General features: G+C 32.5%; 1 protein-coding gene across 1 annotated transcript; it reads left to right on the plus strand.

The window, feature by feature from the left end:
• Positions 1–20,787, plus strand: LOC130447598 (proteasome adapter and scaffold protein ECM29). Its single transcript, XM_056784501.1, has 24 exons — positions 1–430; positions 721–851; positions 941–1,057; positions 1,464–1,732; positions 1,984–2,116; positions 2,187–2,326; positions 2,389–2,658; positions 4,769–5,059; positions 5,400–5,546; positions 7,031–7,256; positions 7,349–7,547; positions 10,070–10,408; positions 10,466–10,782; positions 12,139–12,463; positions 12,521–12,695; positions 13,377–13,665; positions 14,794–15,036; positions 15,794–15,915; positions 15,975–16,197; positions 18,521–18,677; positions 18,759–18,917; positions 19,074–19,351; positions 19,698–19,861; positions 20,023–20,787. Exons 1-24 carry the CDS (start codon positions 406–408, stop codon positions 20,741–20,743), a joined length of 5,460 nt encoding a protein of 1,819 aa, XP_056640479.1. The 5' UTR covers positions 1–405; the 3' UTR covers positions 20,744–20,787.
• The last annotated feature ends 1,647 nt before the right edge of the window (positions 20,788–22,434 follow it).

A 22,434-nucleotide genomic window follows, 5' to 3' on the forward strand; every position in this document is an offset into this window, starting at 1 on the left:
AAGAAGAAGAATGTGTAACCTTAAAATATCTTCTTTATTATTACTATCTTGTCTACTTTTAATAAAAAATACATTACAAAAGTAATTTCTTTTTCTATTTTTCTCACATTTCTGTTTTTAATTTTTTATCCGTAAATATAATAAATTATTTATTGCTTAATAAAATTAAATGTTTTCTATCTCTTCTTCATATTGATTTTGATATCTATATGTTTTTATATATTATTTAAAATCTTTCAAATTTGGGAAATAAAAAAGAAGTAATATTTGATATCTGACAAAAGTAGTGACATTCATTTTCTCAAATTTGTATAATAAAAATATTTCAAGATTTGACTCATTTTTGAATAATTTGAAATTGCATTTTGTGAATAGAATAAAAAAATAAATTTTTACTTAGATAAGATGGCAGCTGCTACTGACGAACTAGGTAAGTAATTACATTATTTCTAAATATCAAATAAATTGAAAAATTTTAATGTGTTAGAGAAAATACATTTACTTAAATAAACTGTTTAAACCCACACTATGTGGAGTCTATGCATTCTACAATTTTTGTTTGAACAGTGGATTCAAACTTGTTTTGTAGCAATTCTTAACATTTTTCAAAACTCAAGTTTCTAAAAGTATTATAAGTAATAGATTTTAATTATTCAAAAATATTTTGTTTAAAAATATATACAGCTTTTATTATTTCGGTGATTTAATGGTGCATTTTAGTACTCTTAGAGAGAGTGTTTCTGCGTCTTGGCTCAGCAGACACTGACGAACAGTTGCAGAGTGTCTTGTGCAAATTTTTACCCCCGGTTTTACTGAAATTATCTTCCCCACAAGAAGGTGTAAGGAAAAAGGTATTTGTATATTTAATTTTGTTCCAAAATATTTGGAACTAATTTAGAGAAAGTTTATTCTGTTCAATTTAATTTTTTTAATAAAATAGGTAATGGAACTTTTGATTCATGTCAATAAGAGGATAAAGTCAAGACCTCAAGTGCAGTTACCCGTAGAGGTCCTTTTAACTCAATATCAAGATCCATCGGCTACATCCTTTGTTATTGTAAGTATTATTTCAGTTCAATTTCCTTGAAAATTACTTATTTTCAATTGCTTTGAAGTTTGAGTAAAACCTACTTATATCTGTTTAAAATTTTTTCACTTCTACCATTATTTTATAATTATTTTATCATTATAGTTTCTGAAATCCATTAGAATGCGTTTATAGACCTTTTTTAGTCAGTTGCAGCAGTAAAATGTTGAAAATCTTGCGCCCCCGATTTTAGTTGCGGTATATAAGCATGGAACATTTGTCTAGATCTACAGATATGGGACAAAACCAGAAAGCTTCACTGGCTCGACTATAGAAGGGCATTGCAGTGAAAATATTAAACTGTACCTACTTATAATTTCATATTATTTTCGTAGTTTTTTAGTTATATACATTAAAATTCTTTAATATTTTTTAGAATTTCACTATTATTTATTTAAAATCTGGATTTCCACGATTGCCACTTGATAAGCAAGCTGAGTTGGTGCCAGTTGTACTAAATGCTTTAGAAAACAAGCCTCAATCACATGTCGATAGTTTGCTTTTATTAATCGTACCTCTTCTGGGAAAAGTTAAGGTGCCAACAGAACCAGAAAAGAAGCTCAGTTTGTTTGGTTTGAATGAAAACCCACAAATAAAAAAACACCTGCTGGATATTCTGTTAGATATGATTTTATTGCCATACAGGTATGAATATATCTTGAAAACTTTAATTTTTACATTTTTGATATGATATTTACATACAGATTACAATTAAACAAAAGAACTTTAATTTGAAATCCAAACTTATTCCCAGCAATTTCATATTATGAAATTATTTTGGGATATTATGGAAAGTTTTTATATGAATTTTTTCAATTTTCACTATCTGTTTAAAGTCATTTTATTTATTAAATGCATCTCATGTACATTACCATCCTTAAGATAATTATTTTTAGTGCCTTAGCACCCCAATCTATTGACAGTGGAAGTCAGTCTAATGTTTCCTTGCCTGTTCCACCTTGTTTGAGCGAATTGTCTTATAAAAGACTAATAAACAATAATCCGATGAAACCAGAAGAATTAGAAGAGGTAAATATATATTTTTTAAGGTACTGAGTTAGAAGAGGAGTCGAGAAATCGAATTTTTGGTGTATTTTAGATCAAATTAGGCATTGTGAAATTTTTGGGTCAAGGAGTTTTCCTCAAAGAAGAAATATTACCTCACCTGGTAGTTGCTGCATCTGATACTAGATTTGCTGTTGCCAATCAGGCTGATACTGAACTGAAACGATTTATAGGGTAATTTTTTTTGGAAATTACGTTTTTAATTAGTGGTTTTTCTAAATATTTCATTATTGTAGGTCCGTTGATTGGTCTTCACCGCAAACATCAATGCCGCTGTATCATTTGTACCTGGGAAGCCAAGGGAAAAGTGGGAAACCGGAGGAGAAAAAATTACCAGCAAATACAAGGATTCGTTTAAAATTACTGACTTCCCTAGGTAGAGTTACAGACCAGGGTTTCGTTTTCCCGCAGTGCATACAAATTATTTTTGATTCTTTGTATGGAACTCACACCAACACCAGGTTGAAATCATTGGCTCTCAATTTTACAGGGAACATTATTAAATAGTAAGTGGTGGAATACTTTTGTATCAACAAACTTACTATCTGTGTCATCTGGTTGCAAAACCAGTCAACTCATCGCCGATTTAATTGTTTTAATTTATCTACTAACATTTTCACCCATTGATAAAGAGAAACCTAATTTCTAGCTAAGTTAGTTAAATCCGGGCGTTTTTGAAGCTAGAAAATTCCAATGCGCTACAAAATCGATTTTTCAAAACCGGTCATCTCTAAATATAGTGTCGCTTTTATCTTTTGTCGCTAACGCAAGTTGTGTATAAAAAACTTGGGTGTGGGGATTTTATCTCTAAGAAATAGAGAAATTCGTTATTACAGCGCCTGCAAACAAAAAAAATAAAGGAATCCGATACCATGAATAAAGTACCAGGAAAAAGTTTTTAGGTACATATATACACAATTATCTTCAGTTGTATTGAATTTTTCATCTTCATCTCAATTTCTAATGTAGTATTTAATATTATTAACGTATTTATATGACATTTTTTATGGTTTTCTAATGTTTTTTACTTTTCTTGCTAGAGGTACTGCCCTAATGATAATCCCAATGTAGGTATTCATCTTAAACCTACCAATGTAGTAGATCTTTAAAGGTGAATAATGTAAATAAGTTTTCCACTCCTGGACAATCATTCATCCCCCAAAATAGAGTTTTTGCTCAAATTGAAAGGAGAATAGAGACTGTCATTAATCTTTCAGCTCATGAACATCATTTTAGCCAAAAGTGAAATGGTTTTTAAACCCGTAGAGACTATACTGACAGCAAAAAGATTTTTTATAACAAAGGACAAGTATAAACCATTAGTGAATGAAATTAAATAAATTAGGTGATGGAAAACGTTATGTACCAGATTGAGATAAAGTCGACGTTTTGGATTTTTACCAAAACATTTTTTTAGTGACGTAGGAGGTGATATGGAAGTCTATGAGGAAAAAGATATCTAATCATTGGGGAATAATGACGACATAAATATTGGGGATATTTGAAGCTTAAGTTTGTTGCAATACTGGCGACTTCCAAAAAGGGCTCCAAAATCGGTTAATTTCCAACTGAAATTTTGAATTACCCCTACCTTACACTTTACCGCAGGTTTTCTTATGGTTTTTTCAAAACCTACTATCTTAGTAGACACATTAAGATTTTGATCTCAATTTCCCAAGGAGTGACAAAAAATCGGATGACAAATTTTCAATTTGCAACCAGATGACACAACGATGTATTTAATTTTTTATCGGATTCCATATTTATAAGAAAATTTCTTGTTTACCACTAGATAAAACGGCTGATAAAAACTAGCTCATGTTTTCATAGTACTGTACAAGATGTTTAAAAAAAAGTGTCCACGTCTCTAGGATAGGTAGAAAACTGAAAAATAATTGAGATTTGTTTTGTAAAAAATGTTTGTAACGCCATATTTTTCACAATTTTGCAGAATCTACTGGCAACATTACAATGAAAATTTAAAGAATTTGTTTTAGAAGCTGATATATACAATGAATTTGTTTTTACAACTTACTCTCATAGAGGGCGTTAGTTATAAGGTACTTACCAAGTAATATTAATCATAGCTTTTTTAAGGTTAGATTTATATATATCAAAAAGTGCTAAGCTAGCTTTGGCTTAGACGAAGATAGCTCAAACATAATTCAATTTCAGGTTTTATTGTTAAACGAAGTAATGTTGTCGGTAAAATCATAAAAAATGTGACTAAATGTTTATCTTCAAGGCCTTTTATCTTGATTAAGGATGGCTTCACCAGAATTTTTTACTAATCAAACAACAATTATTTTTCAGTTTTCTTACTATCCAAAAAAACGGGCTTCCTTTTTTTTGAAACACCCTGTATTCATACTAATTTGAAATTTCTGGAAACGTTGAGTGATATTCATACTGAACACACTGTTTACACTACCACTACCTACACTTACACTATCTGATGCGCGTTTCGATAACCAAGGTACTGTTTATTTTCAGTCTCTGAAGACGATAACTTAGTTGTCGAAACGTGCGCTAGACAGTGTAATTGTGAGTGTTGGTGTAGTGGTAGTACAAAGGTCATTTGATCCTATCTTGTAACAAAATGTTTTGTTTTTTCAGTGCTGACGAAGATCTACTTGGTAGAGTAGCGCCAGTGCTCCTATCTGGTTTACAAAAATTAATAAGAGAAGGCGAAGAAGTCCATTACGGTCAAACGTATGTTACTATAGGGATGTTAGCACAACGTTTCCCGAAAATCGTTTACCACGACGTCGGATTACTCGAAATGTTTTTTTCTAATATGGAAAGCGCAAATCAAGAATTGAAATTACAAATTCGAGAAGGTGTTTTGAATTTAATTTTGGCTTATAAATACGATATTTTGCCCCAAGAATGCAATAAAGATGATAGGTGATGTATAATTCTCATTATAGAATATTTAATCTTATTTTTCGGGAAAAAAATTTGACAGAAATAATCTGCATTCAAATGACACTTTTTATTTCAGTGTAATTTTCATTTTCATTTAATAGTTTCAGTTTAACATTACAAAAACCTCGAAAGCCGATGCTTCAATTATGAATTTCATCTCACAATTATTCGGTTCCAACTAAAAATCAAAAAACTTCCACAAGATCCTCATTTATAAATACATTTTGTTTTTTTTTATAATTTTGTTTGTTATATATCTCCTTTCCTTTAATTTAATTTGATTTTACTATAGAACCAATGAAAATAATTAATTTTTTAGGTTAAACATTTTGTTTTTGTTGATAAAATGTAAAATGGTATCAGAAGAACCGATGGTTAGGTTTGCCGCTGTTAGAACTTTGGCAACAATTTTTCCTCCTGATCACGTGCCTTCGAAGTACTTATTGTTAACAGCCACCGGAGATAAGTGAGTTTTCAACAAAATGAGTTCAATTAAAATAATGAAAGCAAAGCATCTGAGATAATACGGTTCTGCTCTTTGTTTACATTTATATCTTGACAGATTTGTAAACAATGTAAACAAACAACAGACTCAATGGTTTTTACGACAATTCTATAATTCAGATATAATTGAAAAATGGTGAAATAATAATAACAATAAACAAGAAAAATAATAATCTAACTTTCAAAATAAAAACTGTCAAATGTTAGATAAAACCGTAATAGAAACAGATACTGGGGTATTTGGTATTGCTTGTAAATTATCATCATCCTTAAGCTCCTATCAGATAAGGGTTGATGATTTACCATTAAATTATAAGTGGAAATGAGATTGGAAATAAACTATCACAAATGTGACATAGTCATTCTGATAGATGCAAGGCTGATATAGAAAATTGGATGAAATAACAAATAAAATATAATATCTGTTGGGATTATGGATAAGGTAACTGTATATTTATGAAAAAAATTAAATACAGTTGAGCTTAGGAGGTATGTCCTTAATGTTAATGATAGATGATAGAGGACTAAACTACCTACTTCCTAAACTTAGTACATTCTAGATTTTATTATCCATTCTATATCTGGTTTTATGACCTGTAACTCGAAAAACTTTTTTTTCTTTATTTTAGGAAATATATTATTTGACAAGGTTAAAATGTAAGTAGATGTTTGAAATTTGAAGTACAATATCTTAAACAAGAAGGATTTTTGCATTCAATATTCCCACAATTCCCACACAAGAATAAAGAAGCTTTATTAGTCCATAGCCTTTATGTTGTATAGAAGACTGCTCCAATGAAAAAGAGCTTTGGAAAAATGGAGAAACCGATAATAAAGAAGTGCTAGATCACTCTAGAGAATTCTTTCAGGTTTGGGTTTCAGAAAAACAATCTATACCTCCTGGTAGGCTTCTTAGTAGCGAGTTGCTGCTTCAGGAGATTATGCATAGCAGATTCTATTGAATGCAAATTCAGTATAGAGGAAAGAGAAATTCTTGATTACTTATTTGCTACGAAACCAAGAAAATTGTATCAGTCAGGTTGTAACGTATTTGAATCTATCACAGATACTGTGAACAGAATTCTTGCAAGAAAAGCTGGAAGGTCTATCTATCTAACGTTCATCCCCAAAGGAAATAAAGAGGAGCATAAACGCTTCTTATTGACCCAGAACCTTTTTGTCATGCTGGAAAATGCTTCAAGAAAGTTTCAGAAGAAGGGGGAAATTGAAAATATTCTTCAGTGCGTCCAGAAAATTTTTTTGGATTTTGATATTCAGCAAGTACTTGAGTAGTTTAGGTTTATTAGATTAAATGGAAAGGAGGAAGAAATTCTGGACTACCTTTCTCTATCTATAGATTATTATGATTATGTTCTTACATATTTCATACAATCTATTATTTTCATTATAGTTTGGAAGAGAAAATGTTTTTTGTATTATTTTCAGTAAAGATGAGGTATCCACTGAAGCATTCAAATCTTTATATGGAACCACAAGGAAAACCGACATTGATATGTCACAAGATAAACTAAAAGGCAAAAAAATAAAATTACCATGTTTTGATGAAATTACTCATTACATATTTAATGAAGCGGAAAGTATTGTGAAGGAAAAGAAAGGTTTTCCTGTTGGAAATCACATGTTGCCATTTAATATTAACACGTACACTGAGGTAACGATAAATAATAATTTTTAATTTTCATTTAATACTATATAATAAATTGATTAACTTGTTTTTGCTAATTATTTGATATTGATTTTCAGATTCTTATTTTTCTTAGATTGTGTCTACTTAGAGATTTAGATGTGCCACGAACGAGGGATGTATTGAAACACCCCTGTGAATATTCACCGAAAATAGCTGCACACCTTAAAGAAATCATTAAACGTACCTCTGATGTGATTAATAATCCTTTGAACCAATATACAAGTTTAGTAAGGGATCTGATGTTGGCAAATCCAGGTAAGTCAATATAATAAGTCAGGAATGGAGAGACTGGGGCACTGCTTAGAACTAAAACTAAAAGAGCAGCACACAAACAAAACTAAATAGTGCAGAATAAAAAAAAGAAGAGATTAGAAAAGTAACAGAACAAAAAGAAATAGTAGAAAAATATTTGAATTAGCATAGGCATATCTGGGAAATAGATGCGGGCTTATAAGGAATATGTAAGAAGGAGGAAGAAATGGATACAAATGAAAAAAACTGTTTTCGATTAATAACTCAGTATTCAGGGGTGAAATATTAATTAGGAGCAAAACATGAATTCGAAGATGATAGTAAAAGACAGTGTAAGGAATCTGACCAAGAGGGATAGGAACTAACCCTTGACAAAATAATTGCATAAGTAAAAAATAACGGGAAGAATATTTTTTATCAATAATTTGGCACCCAAGGAAGAAATGAAAAATGTAAGTATAAACCAAAGAAAGGATCTGCTCCTAGCTCAAGGAGGCTTCTCCGATTTGGAGTGTCACTGGCATGGTAGGCACACTGGATGTCCATAACAGTTGCGAAGGAATATTTCGTAGTTTCCTTCTCTTTTTGGACAAATCTGTCTATATGGTATCTCTGATTGAACCTACCAAAGTTTTTGCATCCTGTCTACTCAGGTGCGGGATTTTCGCCGCTCAGTTTGAGAGGTTGTTTAACCTGTAAAGGTGAAAGTAGAAGAAATTGGTACGAAAAGACCTTGACACTTGTCTAAGTAAAAAAAATAAGAAGAAAAATGTTTTTATCACTAATTACGTACCTAAGAAAGAGATGCAATACAAATTGATAAATCTAATGAAGAATTTGAGGTAAATGGAAGAGAAAAAGGGGAGGAGTTGTTGAAAATGATGAAAGACAGAAGACAGTGGAGGAAATGGATATGAAAGAGACTGAAATTATTATCTAACATTTGAATAAGTGAAAGAAAATGAAAAGAACAACTTTTTTTTTATTGAAAACTCTGTTACCATAAAAAAATAAATAAAGGATCTGAAGTAAATGGAGAAAACAACATCAGAGGAATTAATTGATAAATAGAGATTGGATCCTAATCCGACACTTGAATAAGTAATAGAAAATGAGAACAAGAATAAGATCAATGACTCAGGAACTGAATAAGAAACATTTTAAAATTAATTTTATAGACTAAATGAAGAATCTGATGCAAATCGAGAAAAAAACCTTGAAGAATTCAATTAAGATTATGAAATACATCCGACATTTGAATGAGTACAAGAAAATAGTTTTTTATTGATAAATTTGCAACAAATAAAGGAACTTATGGGAGAAGAAGAAAAGACTCCAAATTAATTGCGAGCGATGGTGAAATATAGAAGACAGTGGAAGGAATGGATACGAGAGGGACCAGAAACCCTAATCTGATGCTTAAATAAATAAAAAAAGAAAAATAAGTTTATTATGGTACTAAAGATTAACACTAATCAGGATATGAATAAGTAAAAGAAAGTAAGAAGATGAAAAAAGAGATATATTATAATGTAAGAGGGACGTTTTCATCAGGAATTCAGGAAGATAACAAAAGACTGAAGGCAGTGAAAAGAGTGGGTACCAGAGGCACAAGAACCCTCGTTTGGCACTAGAATATGTAAAAGAAAATAATAAGAAGAAAAAGAGATGTATTACATGATAAGAGGGACCGGAGTCCTCATACAACACTTGAATAAGAAGAAGAAAATGAGAAGAACAAGTTGTTTCATCAAAAACTGTCACTACAAAGTCAAAAATTTTTAATGAAATTAAAAGGTTGAATAAAGGATCATGAGTAAATGGAAAAAAAATTGGGAGGAATTGATTAGAATTGTGATAGAAGATAGGGGAAGAAATGCATAAGACGGGATTTGAACTTAATTCGACAATTGAATAAGTAAAATAAAATGAGAAGAAGCCTTTTGTCCATAACTCTGTTACCAAAAACCAAACACAAAATTTTCAATGAAATGGATAGCTCAAATGAAGGCACTGAAAACAAAAGAAGGTAAAAACTCGAAAGAAGAATAGAGGAAAATGGCAAAAGACTGAATGCAGTGAAAGGAATGGTTACCAGAGGCACTAGAACCCTCCCCTGATACTTGAATAAGCAAAAAAAACCCAGAATTCTCAACCAATAATACAAGAAGTTTCTCATTGTACATGAGCTTAACCCTTATCCGGCAATTGAATAGAAGAAAATGAAAAGCAGTTTTTTGTTCATAATGTATAGAACAAATAAAAGAATTAAAAGAAAGCAGAAGAAGAAAGTCAAGAGGCATCCGGATATATAATAATAAAGGACAGAAGAAAGTGTAAGAAATAGGTACAGAAATACCAAAAAAATAAGTGAAGAAAAATTAAAAGAAGTAAATAGTTTCAATACATCTAATTTTCCAACAGACTTGTGGGAATTCAAATTTTTGTTTGAATTATTTGTTCAATCCCATAATTACTCCACAACAAATTCACTTTAAAATTTAAATTATTTTTTTTCAATATAGCTCGCGAACCGCTGTGTTGTATGGTGGAATTAGTCGGTTGTCTACCTCAATTACGTGAAAACGTTTCCAAAAATCTTCAGTGGATCAAAGATCAACTCTCATCAACCAAAGAAGAAGTCAGAGAAATTAGTTCGCTTCTCTATTCTATCATCTTATCCTCGTCTAGTGATAGTGAGTTCGATTTAGCCGTAAAGAGTTTGTTGACACAAGCGAATAGTAAAAATTTGGAAACACAACATGGTGCGGTACTTGCCATCGGTAGATGCGAGGAACTGAAACTATCCAATAATAAATCGAATGAAAATTTGGTTTTGGCGAAACTGTGTATTGAAAATTTAAGTGAGTAATACTTATTTAATTAGTTTTGCCAATAAATGAATGAATTGATTTTTTTAGTTCCTTTTTTGAAGCACCAAAACTCCCTTTTGGTAAGTGCGGCTTGTACCAGTATCGGTTTGATAGGTCGAGTAAGTGAATTACCATTAGAAGACGGAAAACCTTTAAAGAACGGCAGTCCTGATCCGAAAAGAATGGCAATAGATTCTGTTACGAAGATTGATGTTCTTAATCAGTTATTGGACGTCATGAACAATACGAAATTTTCACCGAAAGTTAGAGAAAAAGCAGCTAGAAGTTTGGGATTATTGTGTGTCGGTGGAAAGTTTCCCTATTCTCAAGAAGTACTACAAGGGTTACTTAATACAGCTAAAGAGGTAAAAAATTCAAGTCTAATTATGATTTTGATTATCATATTTACTACAAAATGAGTTTTTTTACCAAAAAATCTACAAATAGACGTTTCTAAGAAGAGCAGTAGATAAAAGAAGGAAAATAGAACCATCTTAGACAGTTTGGGAAGATGGTAATAGTACCAGGACGAATAATGATAGGAAAGAGAAATATATATCTGGATTTGATCAATGGTTAACTGAATCTTCTGGAGAAGGTCCATTTTTACATTGTTCTATACAAGATAGTTGAGATATTAAGGGGGAAGAACCACCGTGCATATGAAAAGTCACCTAGGGGATTGAGTACAATATATGGAGATGGATTAGTTCATAATTGCAGTCATTCCACAAAGTTCTAAGGAAGTGGCAGTGTAACAAGGTTAAATATATTGTTCCAATGGTTATATTACTCCCAATCCCTTCATAAATTGTCCTTTTGCGTATTTAATTATCATGGGTTATAGAATATTCTGGTATTGTTAAGACTATGTTCAAAAAACTTAACAGAATATTTGACGGGTGCAGAAAGAATTTTTTATCCGTGTATTTGGTGAAGATATGTCTGGTATCAATCAGTCAAATCTTCAACTGGATCCGTTTCCATGGTGTTATATGGAATTTCGACTGTTGGGAACTTGAAGGGACTTTCCAACATTACCTAGCGCCGTTTCGAGAAGTGAATGCAACATATGGAGATGGATGAGCTCTGAAATTGATTGGACTAATATCAGTTGGATAAGTTATTCTTCTTTCCTCTGGAGTTTGTCTTTTGCCTATATAATTAGAGACTATCATGGGTTGAAAAGAATATTGATGACCATTTATCATATAATTTTGGTTCCAAGGGAGGGAGCTATTGCGTGGCGCCATTTAGAGAAGTGAGTACAATATATGGAGGTGAAAATTAATTGGACTCCTGTTAATTGAATAGGCTATTCTAATTTCCCTGGAATTTATCCTTTGTATACATAATTGGAGTATACCATTGATTGGAAAGAAGATAGATGGTCATTTATTAGTGTGGATTGGGTTCCAATAGGGGTCATTTATTAGGGCTGTTAGAGTTCAAATAATGGAGGAGCTTGGAAATTTTATTCTGTTCTTGTTTCTCCTGTATAATTTTAATCTATCATGGATTGACAACAGGATCAATGACTAATAATTAGTATACTTGTAGTTTCAAGAATGAGATCTAATGTCTGGTGTGATTTAGAGGAGTGAGTGCAACAAATGAAGATGGAGAAGCTCGAGAATTGGTTGTGTTTGGCGTCTAAAAGTTCTTGTCAATATAGTACATTATCTCGAACTATCTCAAATAATTGATGATATTTTTTTTAGACTAAAGATATCGAAGTTCATTTTACCATAGGAGAATCTTTAGTGATGTGCTGTCAAGGAGTATGGTCTCCGGAGGCTAGGAATCCTTGGATAACGTTACCGGAAGATTATGTACCATTGATTAACGAATCACAAGCTGATGATAGTTTAGAATGGTTATTAGTAGAACTGTTGACATTGGCAGAGGAATCACACCCCAATTCCAAACAAGCATCGGCTATTTGGTTATTGGCCGTGATTAAATATTGTGGCGAAAGGGAACCTATCACCAAAAGGCTGAAGCAGTTACAGAGTGTGTTTATGGGATTCTTGAGTGAAAGTAACGGTACGTGTGTAATATTTTATTATTGTTTTTTTATTTATATACAAAATATTGTTGTAGACATTATACAAGACGTCGCATCAAAAGGACTGTGTGTGGTGTATGATACTTACAAATCAGAAGAACTGTTGACAGCATTGGTGAAACAGTTGACTTCTGGAAGTCGACAAGTGACTGCTGTTACTTCGGATACGAAACTGTTCGAGGAGGGACAACTCGGTCAGTCTCCAACTGGGTAAGAACAAAATATTATTAAACATAGTACAATAAGTTGGAAAATAAAAAAAAATTGTTAATGAGGAAAAGATATAATAATGAAAATTTATGTAGATCTGTTTTTATACTACTTTTTAGAGATATAAAAATATAGGGGAGTATTCCACTCGTTGTATATTTAATATCGTAGGCAGCAGTGCAAAATGCGGCTCCTTTTTGTACTTAGCAAACAATGGAACTTTTCACTTAGAATAATTTTTGAAAAACGTTTATTAAAATAGTGTTTTTCCATTTTTGGTCACTTAAGTGGAACCATGATGCTGTTTTTATGAACAGCTATTTGTTACTTGATTCCTGACAAAATCTGGTTCATGTATTTCGTCTTAGTACCATTGAAACTCAATTTGTATTGTAAAAAAATAGTTTCCTAGATATTTTTATAGCTATATAAGCATGGAACAAGACGGAACGTTCTGGGAACCCAGTTGTGGTCTCTACACCTGAAACCTGAAAAAAATGTCCCCATTTGTTATTTATTGGATTTAGAAAATGTGTGACAGTACCTTTAATAACGCAAAGGGTCAATTTTGAATGGGTTTGAGGAAGCTTTCCTAATATAAAGAAAAAAGTCTACGAAATGAAAAATTATTATATTTTTTTTCTTTTGAAAATAATTGAAAAATAATAATTTTTGTTTTAGGGGAAATTTGACAACTTACAAAGAATTGTGTTCGTTAGCATCAGATTTAAATAAACCTGATTTGATATACCAATTTATGCATTTGGCTAATCACAACGCCATATGGAATTCTAAAAAAGGAGCGGCTTTCGGTTTTTCCAGTATAGCGGAAAGATGCGGAGACGATTTGAAGGCGTATTTACCGACTATTATCCCTAAAATGTACAGATATCAATACGACCCGACGCCAAATATTCAAGCATCCATGCACAACATTTGGCGGGTGTTGGTTTCCGACACTGGCAAAATGGTGAGGAGTACCATTTATAAAAGTCAATTATTTTTACGTCATAATTTATATAATCGAATAATTGATTAAATTAATATTATCACTGAACGAAATTTCAGAAAACAAACAAAAAAAAGTTGTAGTTTTTATATTTTCAATCATATTTATTGGTTGTAATTATATTCACCTCCCTTTCCTAATTCGAATCGAATATTCTAGATACTTACCTTTTCCTACTAGAAAATTATTTTACTGGAAATCGTGAATGAAAATCAGTACCAGATTGTATAAAAATAAAAATTTAAAAGCTTTTTACCCTAAAGCTTGCCTTGTTTTAGATTTATTGTTTCCTCTGTGAAGCATAATCTAAATTTCTAGGAAAATACTTCCTCGGACCAGACTCAATTAAAATTTTATTCCTTTAGTCAAAAAATACATTTTTTATCTATTTAGATATATTTTACCCCAAAAAGGTTGGTTTCAATTCCCTTTAATTGTTTAAAGGTGGTGTTGTTCTCAATCCCTTCAAGTTTCTTCGAGTAACGTGTCGAATTTTCTAGAATACTTCCATAGATCAATCAGAATCAAAATTTTATTTTTTATTATATAAAAAATATTTTTTTTTCTATTTACATACGTTTCTTGCCATGAGGGGCGGTTACAGTCCTTTTGTGTCATGTAAATTTTCTAGAAAAATACTTTCATAGACCAGAATGTATAAAAACTATTCCATTTTTTCATTTATTTAGATTCAGTTTACCCCAAAAAGGTGGGTTCTAATTGCCTTATTTGCTCGTTTAGAGGTGTTGTTTTCAAGTTTCTCCAGAAAACGTGTCGAAATTTCAAGAAGAATACTTTCCTAGATTATAGTGAATCAAAATTTTATTCCTTTAGATGGAAAAATACATTTTTTTACTTTAATTTAATATTCCTGATGCTGAACATAAACAAAGAGCAGGACCGTACTGGATTGAAATAATATTCTCTACTGTGAAAAATCAGTTGAAACCAAATAGATTCTTCCCGAAAGAAATGTCATTACACTTTTCGCTTAATTTCTTCCAAAACGAAACAAAAGTACAGAGTAAATCAACACTAAAAGATCATTTGATAAAAATAGTTTTTATTAATTTTGATTTAATTTTTTAGATAGACGAATATTATAATGAAATTTTAACAGATCTACTGGCTAATATAAATTCGAATCAATACAGGGTGCGTCAATCTTGTTGTTTGGCTTTACAAGATTTCCTGAAAGGTTCGCCGAATCGTTCAATTCACGATGCCATAAATAAGATGGAAGAATTGTGGACGAAGTTATTTAGAGTTATGGACGATCATCACGAACAGACGAGAATAACGGCAAATAGAACCGCGAAAATATTGAGCAAGGTAACGTGGAACTTTCAAAAATATTATTGAATAAATATAATTTTTAAAAAGGAACTTCAATAATAATTTCAAATTCAAATAGAACTAACCTTAATGTAGAACCAGGGAAATCAAAATAAAAAAGAAAATTTGAGAACCCACTCTCTCTTTCTATCCCTCGCTTTATCTTCTTCACTGTCCTTAGCACCTACTTATCATATCGATGATTTCCTCGTCGGTAAACTCCATCTGAACATCTTGATTGCACCAATCACGAATGTCTCCGCTGTTGATTTGATCTTCAACGGGTAACTCATTGACTAGGCCCTCACGTTCTCTATTTTTGAATGAAAGGCTCGGTTAAACCAGAGGCTCGGTTGACAGATTCGGATAACCGGGAGTTTACTGTATTTAAAGGTGTCGACTACTTCGAAGTTGAGGTGATTTAATTTTACTGTTTCTTGTTTGTGAGCTTCCTTGCTTGTTTCCATTCCCATATATTGTGGAAACAATGATTATTTCATAAAAAAGTCTTTGATCGTCTTCTGAGATAATCTCTTACGTCGCTTAGACGATGCAATGTTGCGCTAACGCTGTATGAAAGCAAGAACAGCCCCCCCCCATCTGTGAATGATATTTTGGGAGCTATCTCGTCCTTATTGTCATCTTCTTCACTGTCCTTAGCACCTAGTTACCATATCGATGATTTAAAGGTCTCGACTACTTCGAAGATGAGGTAATTTATATTTCTTTCAATTAAAAACAAATATTATTCCAGTTATGTATCCGAGGCTGTGATATTAGTCAAGGTAAATTAGGTGTCAAAATGGTGGAATCAATTTTGCCTGTATTGCTGAATAATGGTATAACTAATACTGTCGCCGAAATCCGTCTAGTTAGGTGAGTATAAAACCTTCTCGTTTACCGTTTTTTTGTTATTATTATTATTTTGTTTATAGTTTACAAACCGTATCGGAATTAGTTAAATCAGCAGGGAAACAGCTCAAACCGTTTCTACCGAAATTAATTCCGGCTCTTTTACAAGCTACCGGAGAATTAGAATCGAGTCAGTTGTCTTATTTGAGTACTAGATTGGGTGCTCAAACTGAAGCCCAAGAAGCGCTAGACAGTGCGAGAGCTTCTATCGCTAAATCGCATTTTACTACTGAAACAGTATCGAAGGTAAGGTTTGCAGTACAATTTACCTTCGGTGCCCGGAGATGATAACTAGGTTTTATGTGTAGTACTAAATACTGTCGTTCAGGTTCATCATTCATAAAACTTAAGATTCTATGATAATCATCTATCAGTTAACAAACCCCTTTGTTCCAATAGACTTAGAGAGCTTAATAAAGAACCTACAGTTTTATTTGTGTTGGTGTACTTCGTTTTAACAGATAATTCACAAATAGAACGATCGGATGTTAAATTTATTCAAACACAAGACATTTATAGTGTTTCAATTTTTCAAAATTGTTCCTGAAGATGAAAGGTCGATCAGTGGCTATGACTCTAAGACCACAAATTCAAATCTCGAATGAAAAACTAGTGACTCACCCCGTTTACATAATTCTAGTAGGTTTTTGGGTGGTTAAAGACCTATCATACTCAACTTGAAATTACCAGTAGACTATGTCCTTTGAAAAATCAAACAGGCACTTTGTCTTGAACATTTTGACATCACTGAGCAAACTGTGAGGCTTGAATTTCCGCACGTGTTTCTTGAAGTTTCTTCCTCCTCCGTGCACCAGCGGCACTCCGTTTCGTCCGTGACGTCCATAGTATAGAGATGACGTTTTAGATTACAGTGTCTGGTTGAAAGTCCAGTTACTGGTCGGATTTTGCGATTGCAAAGCCTTTCCCGTGAGCAAAATGTTGAGAGACGTATTAACAACACTTTTGGCTTCAACAAGAATGGATTATGGGTGAATTTACTGATCCCAATCTTGCGAACGAGTCCGTTTCGTCGCTGCTCTTGTTGGCGGAATTACAAACGAACTACACGTTACAGCAATAACTCACCACTTGTCACATTCCAATACAAGCCTAAAGCATACCCTTTCAACCTTTGTCTCTTGTATAGCAGCATTGCTCTTTGAGAAAATTGAGGTTAATGTATTTCTATGGCGTTGATACAGTATCAAACGTCCACATTCTACTTTAGCTGATACTTCGGCTTGGAATTCGGCGAGTAAAATTTTCTTATTTGAGGTGTCCTCCACAAAAGCCTGCTCCATCTAAGTCCATCTGTCTTGAACATCAATATAGATTGATTGGTTTTTTAAGGAGTGATTTTGGTTATCCAGCTCTGCACCTATACGATTGTTCTACTTCTAAAATATCTAAACTCCCCCCTTCTATTCTGTTTTTTTTTTCATTTATCAAGATGTTGCTGCAATGCCCATCGTTTTAATGTGGTATTTGATGAGGAAGTGACCTAAAAACTCATCAACGATTAATATAGTTTGTGGATATCTCAAGAAGTTCCTAGTTGATATGAAACTTTTGGATTATTAGGCTTGGAGACGCCTGTTTAGGTCGTTATTGTTGTGACATCTCCATTTTTGGTAATGCAGTTTGCTTCTTCATTGCCTAGTAGCTACATTAAGAGTTTGTTTACATCCCCGTGTTAGTTTAGACTTGCATTCAATAACCTTCAGGGCTTTCAATGCCGCTTGACTATCTGAGAGAATGTGAAAATGCTTTTATGCAAGGTCAATAGTGAGAGCTATTCCTACCGGTATGGAGAGCTCACATTTTGGATAAATCCAATCCATCTCTTTGTTCTGGACTCGAACCTCCTGTTTTATCGATTCTAGAATCCTTAGATTCTTTGTTTCAATTTTTCTGTTTGGATTAACCTGTGGATGCCTCTTACTTCATTATAAGGAGAAGCTGAAGCAGGCTTAGCAGCGCTTCTAAGGTTCTAGTAAGACATGTTGGGTTTTCGGCCACCAAACAAGCTACGTGTATGTGATTATGGGTTTGATGACCGTTTGGTATACCATTTAGCCTTAAATCCCCATGTTTTGTCTTCGAGTTTGCGATAAGTCCATATAGGCTTTGAAGGTTACCTTGCCTAGATTATTGTTCCAAGTATTTTATCCAAGATGACTCCTAGATACGCTACTCCATTGGAAAGTATTTTCTTGGAAAATTTGAAAATTGATATGCTAACAAAGAGACCTGAAAAATGGACCAATAGGTTTTGTTCTGCACCACAGTTATTAGCCGCTGTCTGTTATATTCACCTGATTTGAAACCATATGATTTTCGGTTATTCCTGAAAATCAAAAATGTTATAAAGCGGAAATTTTTTCTTACCTTCCTGTGTAAATAATAATTATACAAATTTGTTCTATATTCCCTCTAAACTATCTGATATAATAAAAATTCGTTCCTTGTCGATTTTGCTATATTTAATTACAATGAAATGTGTTAAATGACTAAAATATACATTTTTCAATTCTAATGATGATTTTTTTTATCTTTTGTATTTTTTTAGAGTTTACAATTTGCGGACGCATCTATTCTAGAAGAACTAATACCAAAAATTATCGAATTAATGAAGAGCAGTGTAGGTTTGGGTACTAGAATAGCTTGCGCCCATTTTATAACGCTTCTTGTTGTACAGCTCGGTCAAGATATTCAACCTTACACAGGTATGATTGATGATACTAAAGTAGAAAAGCTTTTTGTTCATCTGAGTGAATCAAAATTGAATTTTCTTTATATATTTTTAGGAAAACTTCTGGCAGTACTTGTTAACGGTTTGACCGATAGAAATTCAGCGATTAGGAAACACAATGCTACCGCCATTGGTTATTTGGTATCTACCGCAAAGGATTCTAGCATGGAAAAATTATTTTTAAAATTACAAACTTGGTATTTTGAGAGGGAAGGTAATAAGATCATATTTTGCAGAGCTAGTTTCCTACTAGTTCTCGTATAATATTAATAAATGTACTATTAAAAACGTTTCCATAGAATGTCTCCACAGAATCTTTCACTTTAAATATAATATTTACAATGAATTTAGTTCATGATGTATTTTCCAGATGATTCCATAAGATCATCTTGCGCATTGACCATTCAGTCGATAGGAGTTCACAATCAAGATATTCTTAAATCGCACGCCGATATTGTGTTACCTTTAATTTTTTTCGCGATGCACGCCGAGAAGACACCGGAAACCGAAAAAACTTTGGAAATTTGGAACGAAATTTGGTCGGAACAAAGTCCCGGTACCGAGACCGGTATCAGACAAAATTTACAAAACATCTGCGATATCCTTAAGACTGCTCTAGAATCACCTTCTTGGACCATGAAAGCGCAGGTAAATACCTCGACCTAACCGTAACCTATCCTTAACTTAACCTTGACCTAACCTTAACTAAGAACTAATCCTGACAGAACTTTAACCTAACCTTAAAGCAAATTTAATCTAACCTTGACCTAATTTTAACTTAACCTTGACCTAATTTTAACCTAACCTTAACTTAACCTTGACCTAATTTTAACCTAACCTTAACTTAACCTTGACCTAACCTTAACCCAACCTAACCTTGACTTGACATTGATATAACCTTGACCTAGTTTTAACCTGACCTTGACCTAATCTACTGATCTCCATAGAGTATTTTTTGGATTGATTGGCAAATTATTGAACTATGCTTTTTTAGGCGGCAAACTCAGTTTCAACGGTAGCTACCAAACTTGGTAGTACGATGGATGCGAAACATAGAAATTCTTTGATAGTTATACTTTTGGCTGGATTATCAGGAAGAACATGGAATGGAAAAGATAAACTTTTGAAAGCACTGTCCAGTATCTGTAGTAGCTGCAAGTAAGTATATGTGCAAATCAAATTCGCGATTTCATGACTTATTTGCTTCCTAAGTCCTCCAAGCCTGTTTGAACTAACAATTTTGTCCACTTTTCTCGTTTTTCATTGATTTTTGTGCTAAGATTATTAAAAAAATCAATAAAATAAGTGATATGTTTTAGGGATACCATAAAAACTGATCCAGACATAAACATAACCTCCTTAATAGATGCAGTTTTGAAAGAAAGTAAAAAGGAAGAAACTGTTTACAAAATAACAGCTTTACAATCTTTGGGTGAAATAGTTTCGTCGTTAGAAATAGACCGATTCGAAGAAATCTACAGTATTATACAAACAATAATCACCGTTCAAAATAACAAAGAAGACGAAGATATTCCCAGTGAAGAAATTAGTAAAAATAGAGAAGATAAGATAAAATTAAAAGAAACGGCTTACGAAACATTGGGAAGAGCTTGGCCTAACAATAAAAGTACTCAAGAGAAATACAGGGAATTGTTTGTGGAACATACTGTACAATGTTTGCCGACGAATACGAGGTCCATACAAGTTATGGTTGTAGGAGCTTTGTACGCCTTCGTCGACAAATTAATTATTCTATCCGAAGAACGTTTGACCGAAGCGGAAACCAACAGCCTGGAAAATATAATTGAAAACATCCTGAAAGCGGTGCAGTTTGCTTTAAGTGTCGGAAAGCACGTTCGACTGAGGAAGGAAGCTCTGAACGTGGTGTTCTGTTTGGGGACAAAGCTGAAAGAGAAAAATAGGAAGAGAGAATTTGATAATTTGAGTAGAATGTTTGGGAATGTTCTTCCAGAAATTGCCAACGATAATTCTCCCGAAATAAAATCGAGAGTTACCGATATCAAGAAGCTTTTTAATTAATTTATAAGTTTTTAATTATTATTTAATAAAGTGATTGGATTGAACGCTTTAGTTTCATTTATTCGGCAATAATCAATCAAGAAATATAATTAATTGTTATCCAAGAAACTGATAATAAAGTATAAATTAATATCGAACACCCTGTATGTGTATAAATAGCTTTTTCGTTATGTAGTGTGGTTGTAGTCACTGTACTAAATCTAAATATCTAAAGTGTTAGAGAAATAAATACATTCTGAACGTTGGCAGCCGTGTAGTATCAATATTCGACGTTGCCATATTTATTATCGTTAAAATTAATCATTTGAATAGAATTTTCTAGTTTTTTTTAGTTTATTTCTTATAAAGTTTGCAATTTTGTGATTTTTATATAAAAATAGCAACCATTGAACATTCGAAATGTAAATGTGCTAGGGGAAATTACAATCTAAACGTTGGTAAACGTGTAGCAGCAACCCTCAGTGTTGAAAGATTTATTATTGTTAATATAGAGGTAGTTATGTTACAATTTTTAGTTTTTGTGTTTATTTAATGTAAAGTTTACAATTTTGATACTTTTATATAAAAAATAAAAACAACTGAACATCCGAAGTGTAAATGCATCAGGGGAAACTACATTTTAAACGTTGGCAGCCGTGTATCATTAATCTCCGGTATTTTTAGATTTATTATCGTGAAAATCGAGCATTTGATTCAAAATTTCTCGTTTTGTTTGTTTATTTGATATAAACTTTGCAATTTTTCAACTTTTATATAAAGTGTAAATGCGCCAGGGGAAATTACATTCTAAACGTTGGAAAAGTGTAGCATCAACCTTCGGTGCTGCCTGATTTATTATTGTCAAAACAGAAATATTTATGTCAAAATTTTTAGTTTTTGTGTTAATTTGAGTCTTATAGTCATCACTTATCGCCACTAGGCCCATGTATGAACAGCTTTAATGTCAAGTTTGCCATTTGACATTTGTAGCGTCAATAACAGCAACTAAACAAAATATAAATATCCAAAGTGTGTGTGTGTGTGAAATAATTATGTAGAGACTTTGAATTCTAAATGCTGGTAGCCTTGTATCATTAATTGTTAGTTATTTCTCATTTGGTTATTGTCATCTGGCCTTACATTAGATTAACAACTGAGTGTCCTATGAGTTGCCAGCGCATACCGCACGGTATACGAGTAGAAGAAAGAAGATTCCTTCACCGATAGAAAATCCGGCAGAGCTGAGAACAGATGAGCGGAGAAACAGTATAAGTTATCTACAAATATTATGGTTTAGCCACCATAACGAGGATGGAAATTAGTACATAACCCCATTTACCTTACATGGAAGATTTAGGAAAAACTTTCACAGGTTCAAATACGAAGTATACAAACTGTAAAGGAACGAAAGAAAACGTGCAGCTCATATACACACATTCCAGAATAGTTTTACGTTCCTGGGAAACTATTAAGAAATGGAAAATTATCTGGACAGCAATTGTCACGCTGGTAGCTGTGATTTTGTATAAACTAAGTTCTACTTAATACACTATTTACGCTAACACTCACAATTACACTGTCTAACGCGCGTTTCAATAAGTTATAATCTTCATAGATTATCAGCGCGTTAGATAGTGTAATTGTGAGTGTTGGACTAGTGGGGGTGTAAACAGTTCTGAAGATGAAAATAAAAGAAAGGGTATAAAAGCGAG

The sequence above is a fragment of the Diorhabda sublineata genome, chromosome 8, assembly GCF_026230105.1.
Source record: "Diorhabda sublineata isolate icDioSubl1.1 chromosome 8, icDioSubl1.1, whole genome shotgun sequence".
In the NCBI taxonomy this organism is placed as follows: Eukaryota; Metazoa; Arthropoda; class Insecta; order Coleoptera; family Chrysomelidae; genus Diorhabda; species Diorhabda sublineata.

Bases quoted from the DNA above. Each gene is read 5' to 3' on its own strand.
- LOC130447598 (XM_056784501.1), top strand. From the start codon at position 406: ATGGCAGCTGCTACTGACGAACTAG. The intron at 2,117-2,186 runs GTAAATATATAT...GGTGTATTTTAG, and splicing joins AACCAGAAGAATTAGAAGAG to ATCAAATTAGGCATTGTGAA. The intron at 7,257-7,348 runs GTAACGATAAAT...ATTGATTTTCAG, and splicing joins ATATTAACACGTACACTGAG to ATTCTTATTTTTCTTAGATT.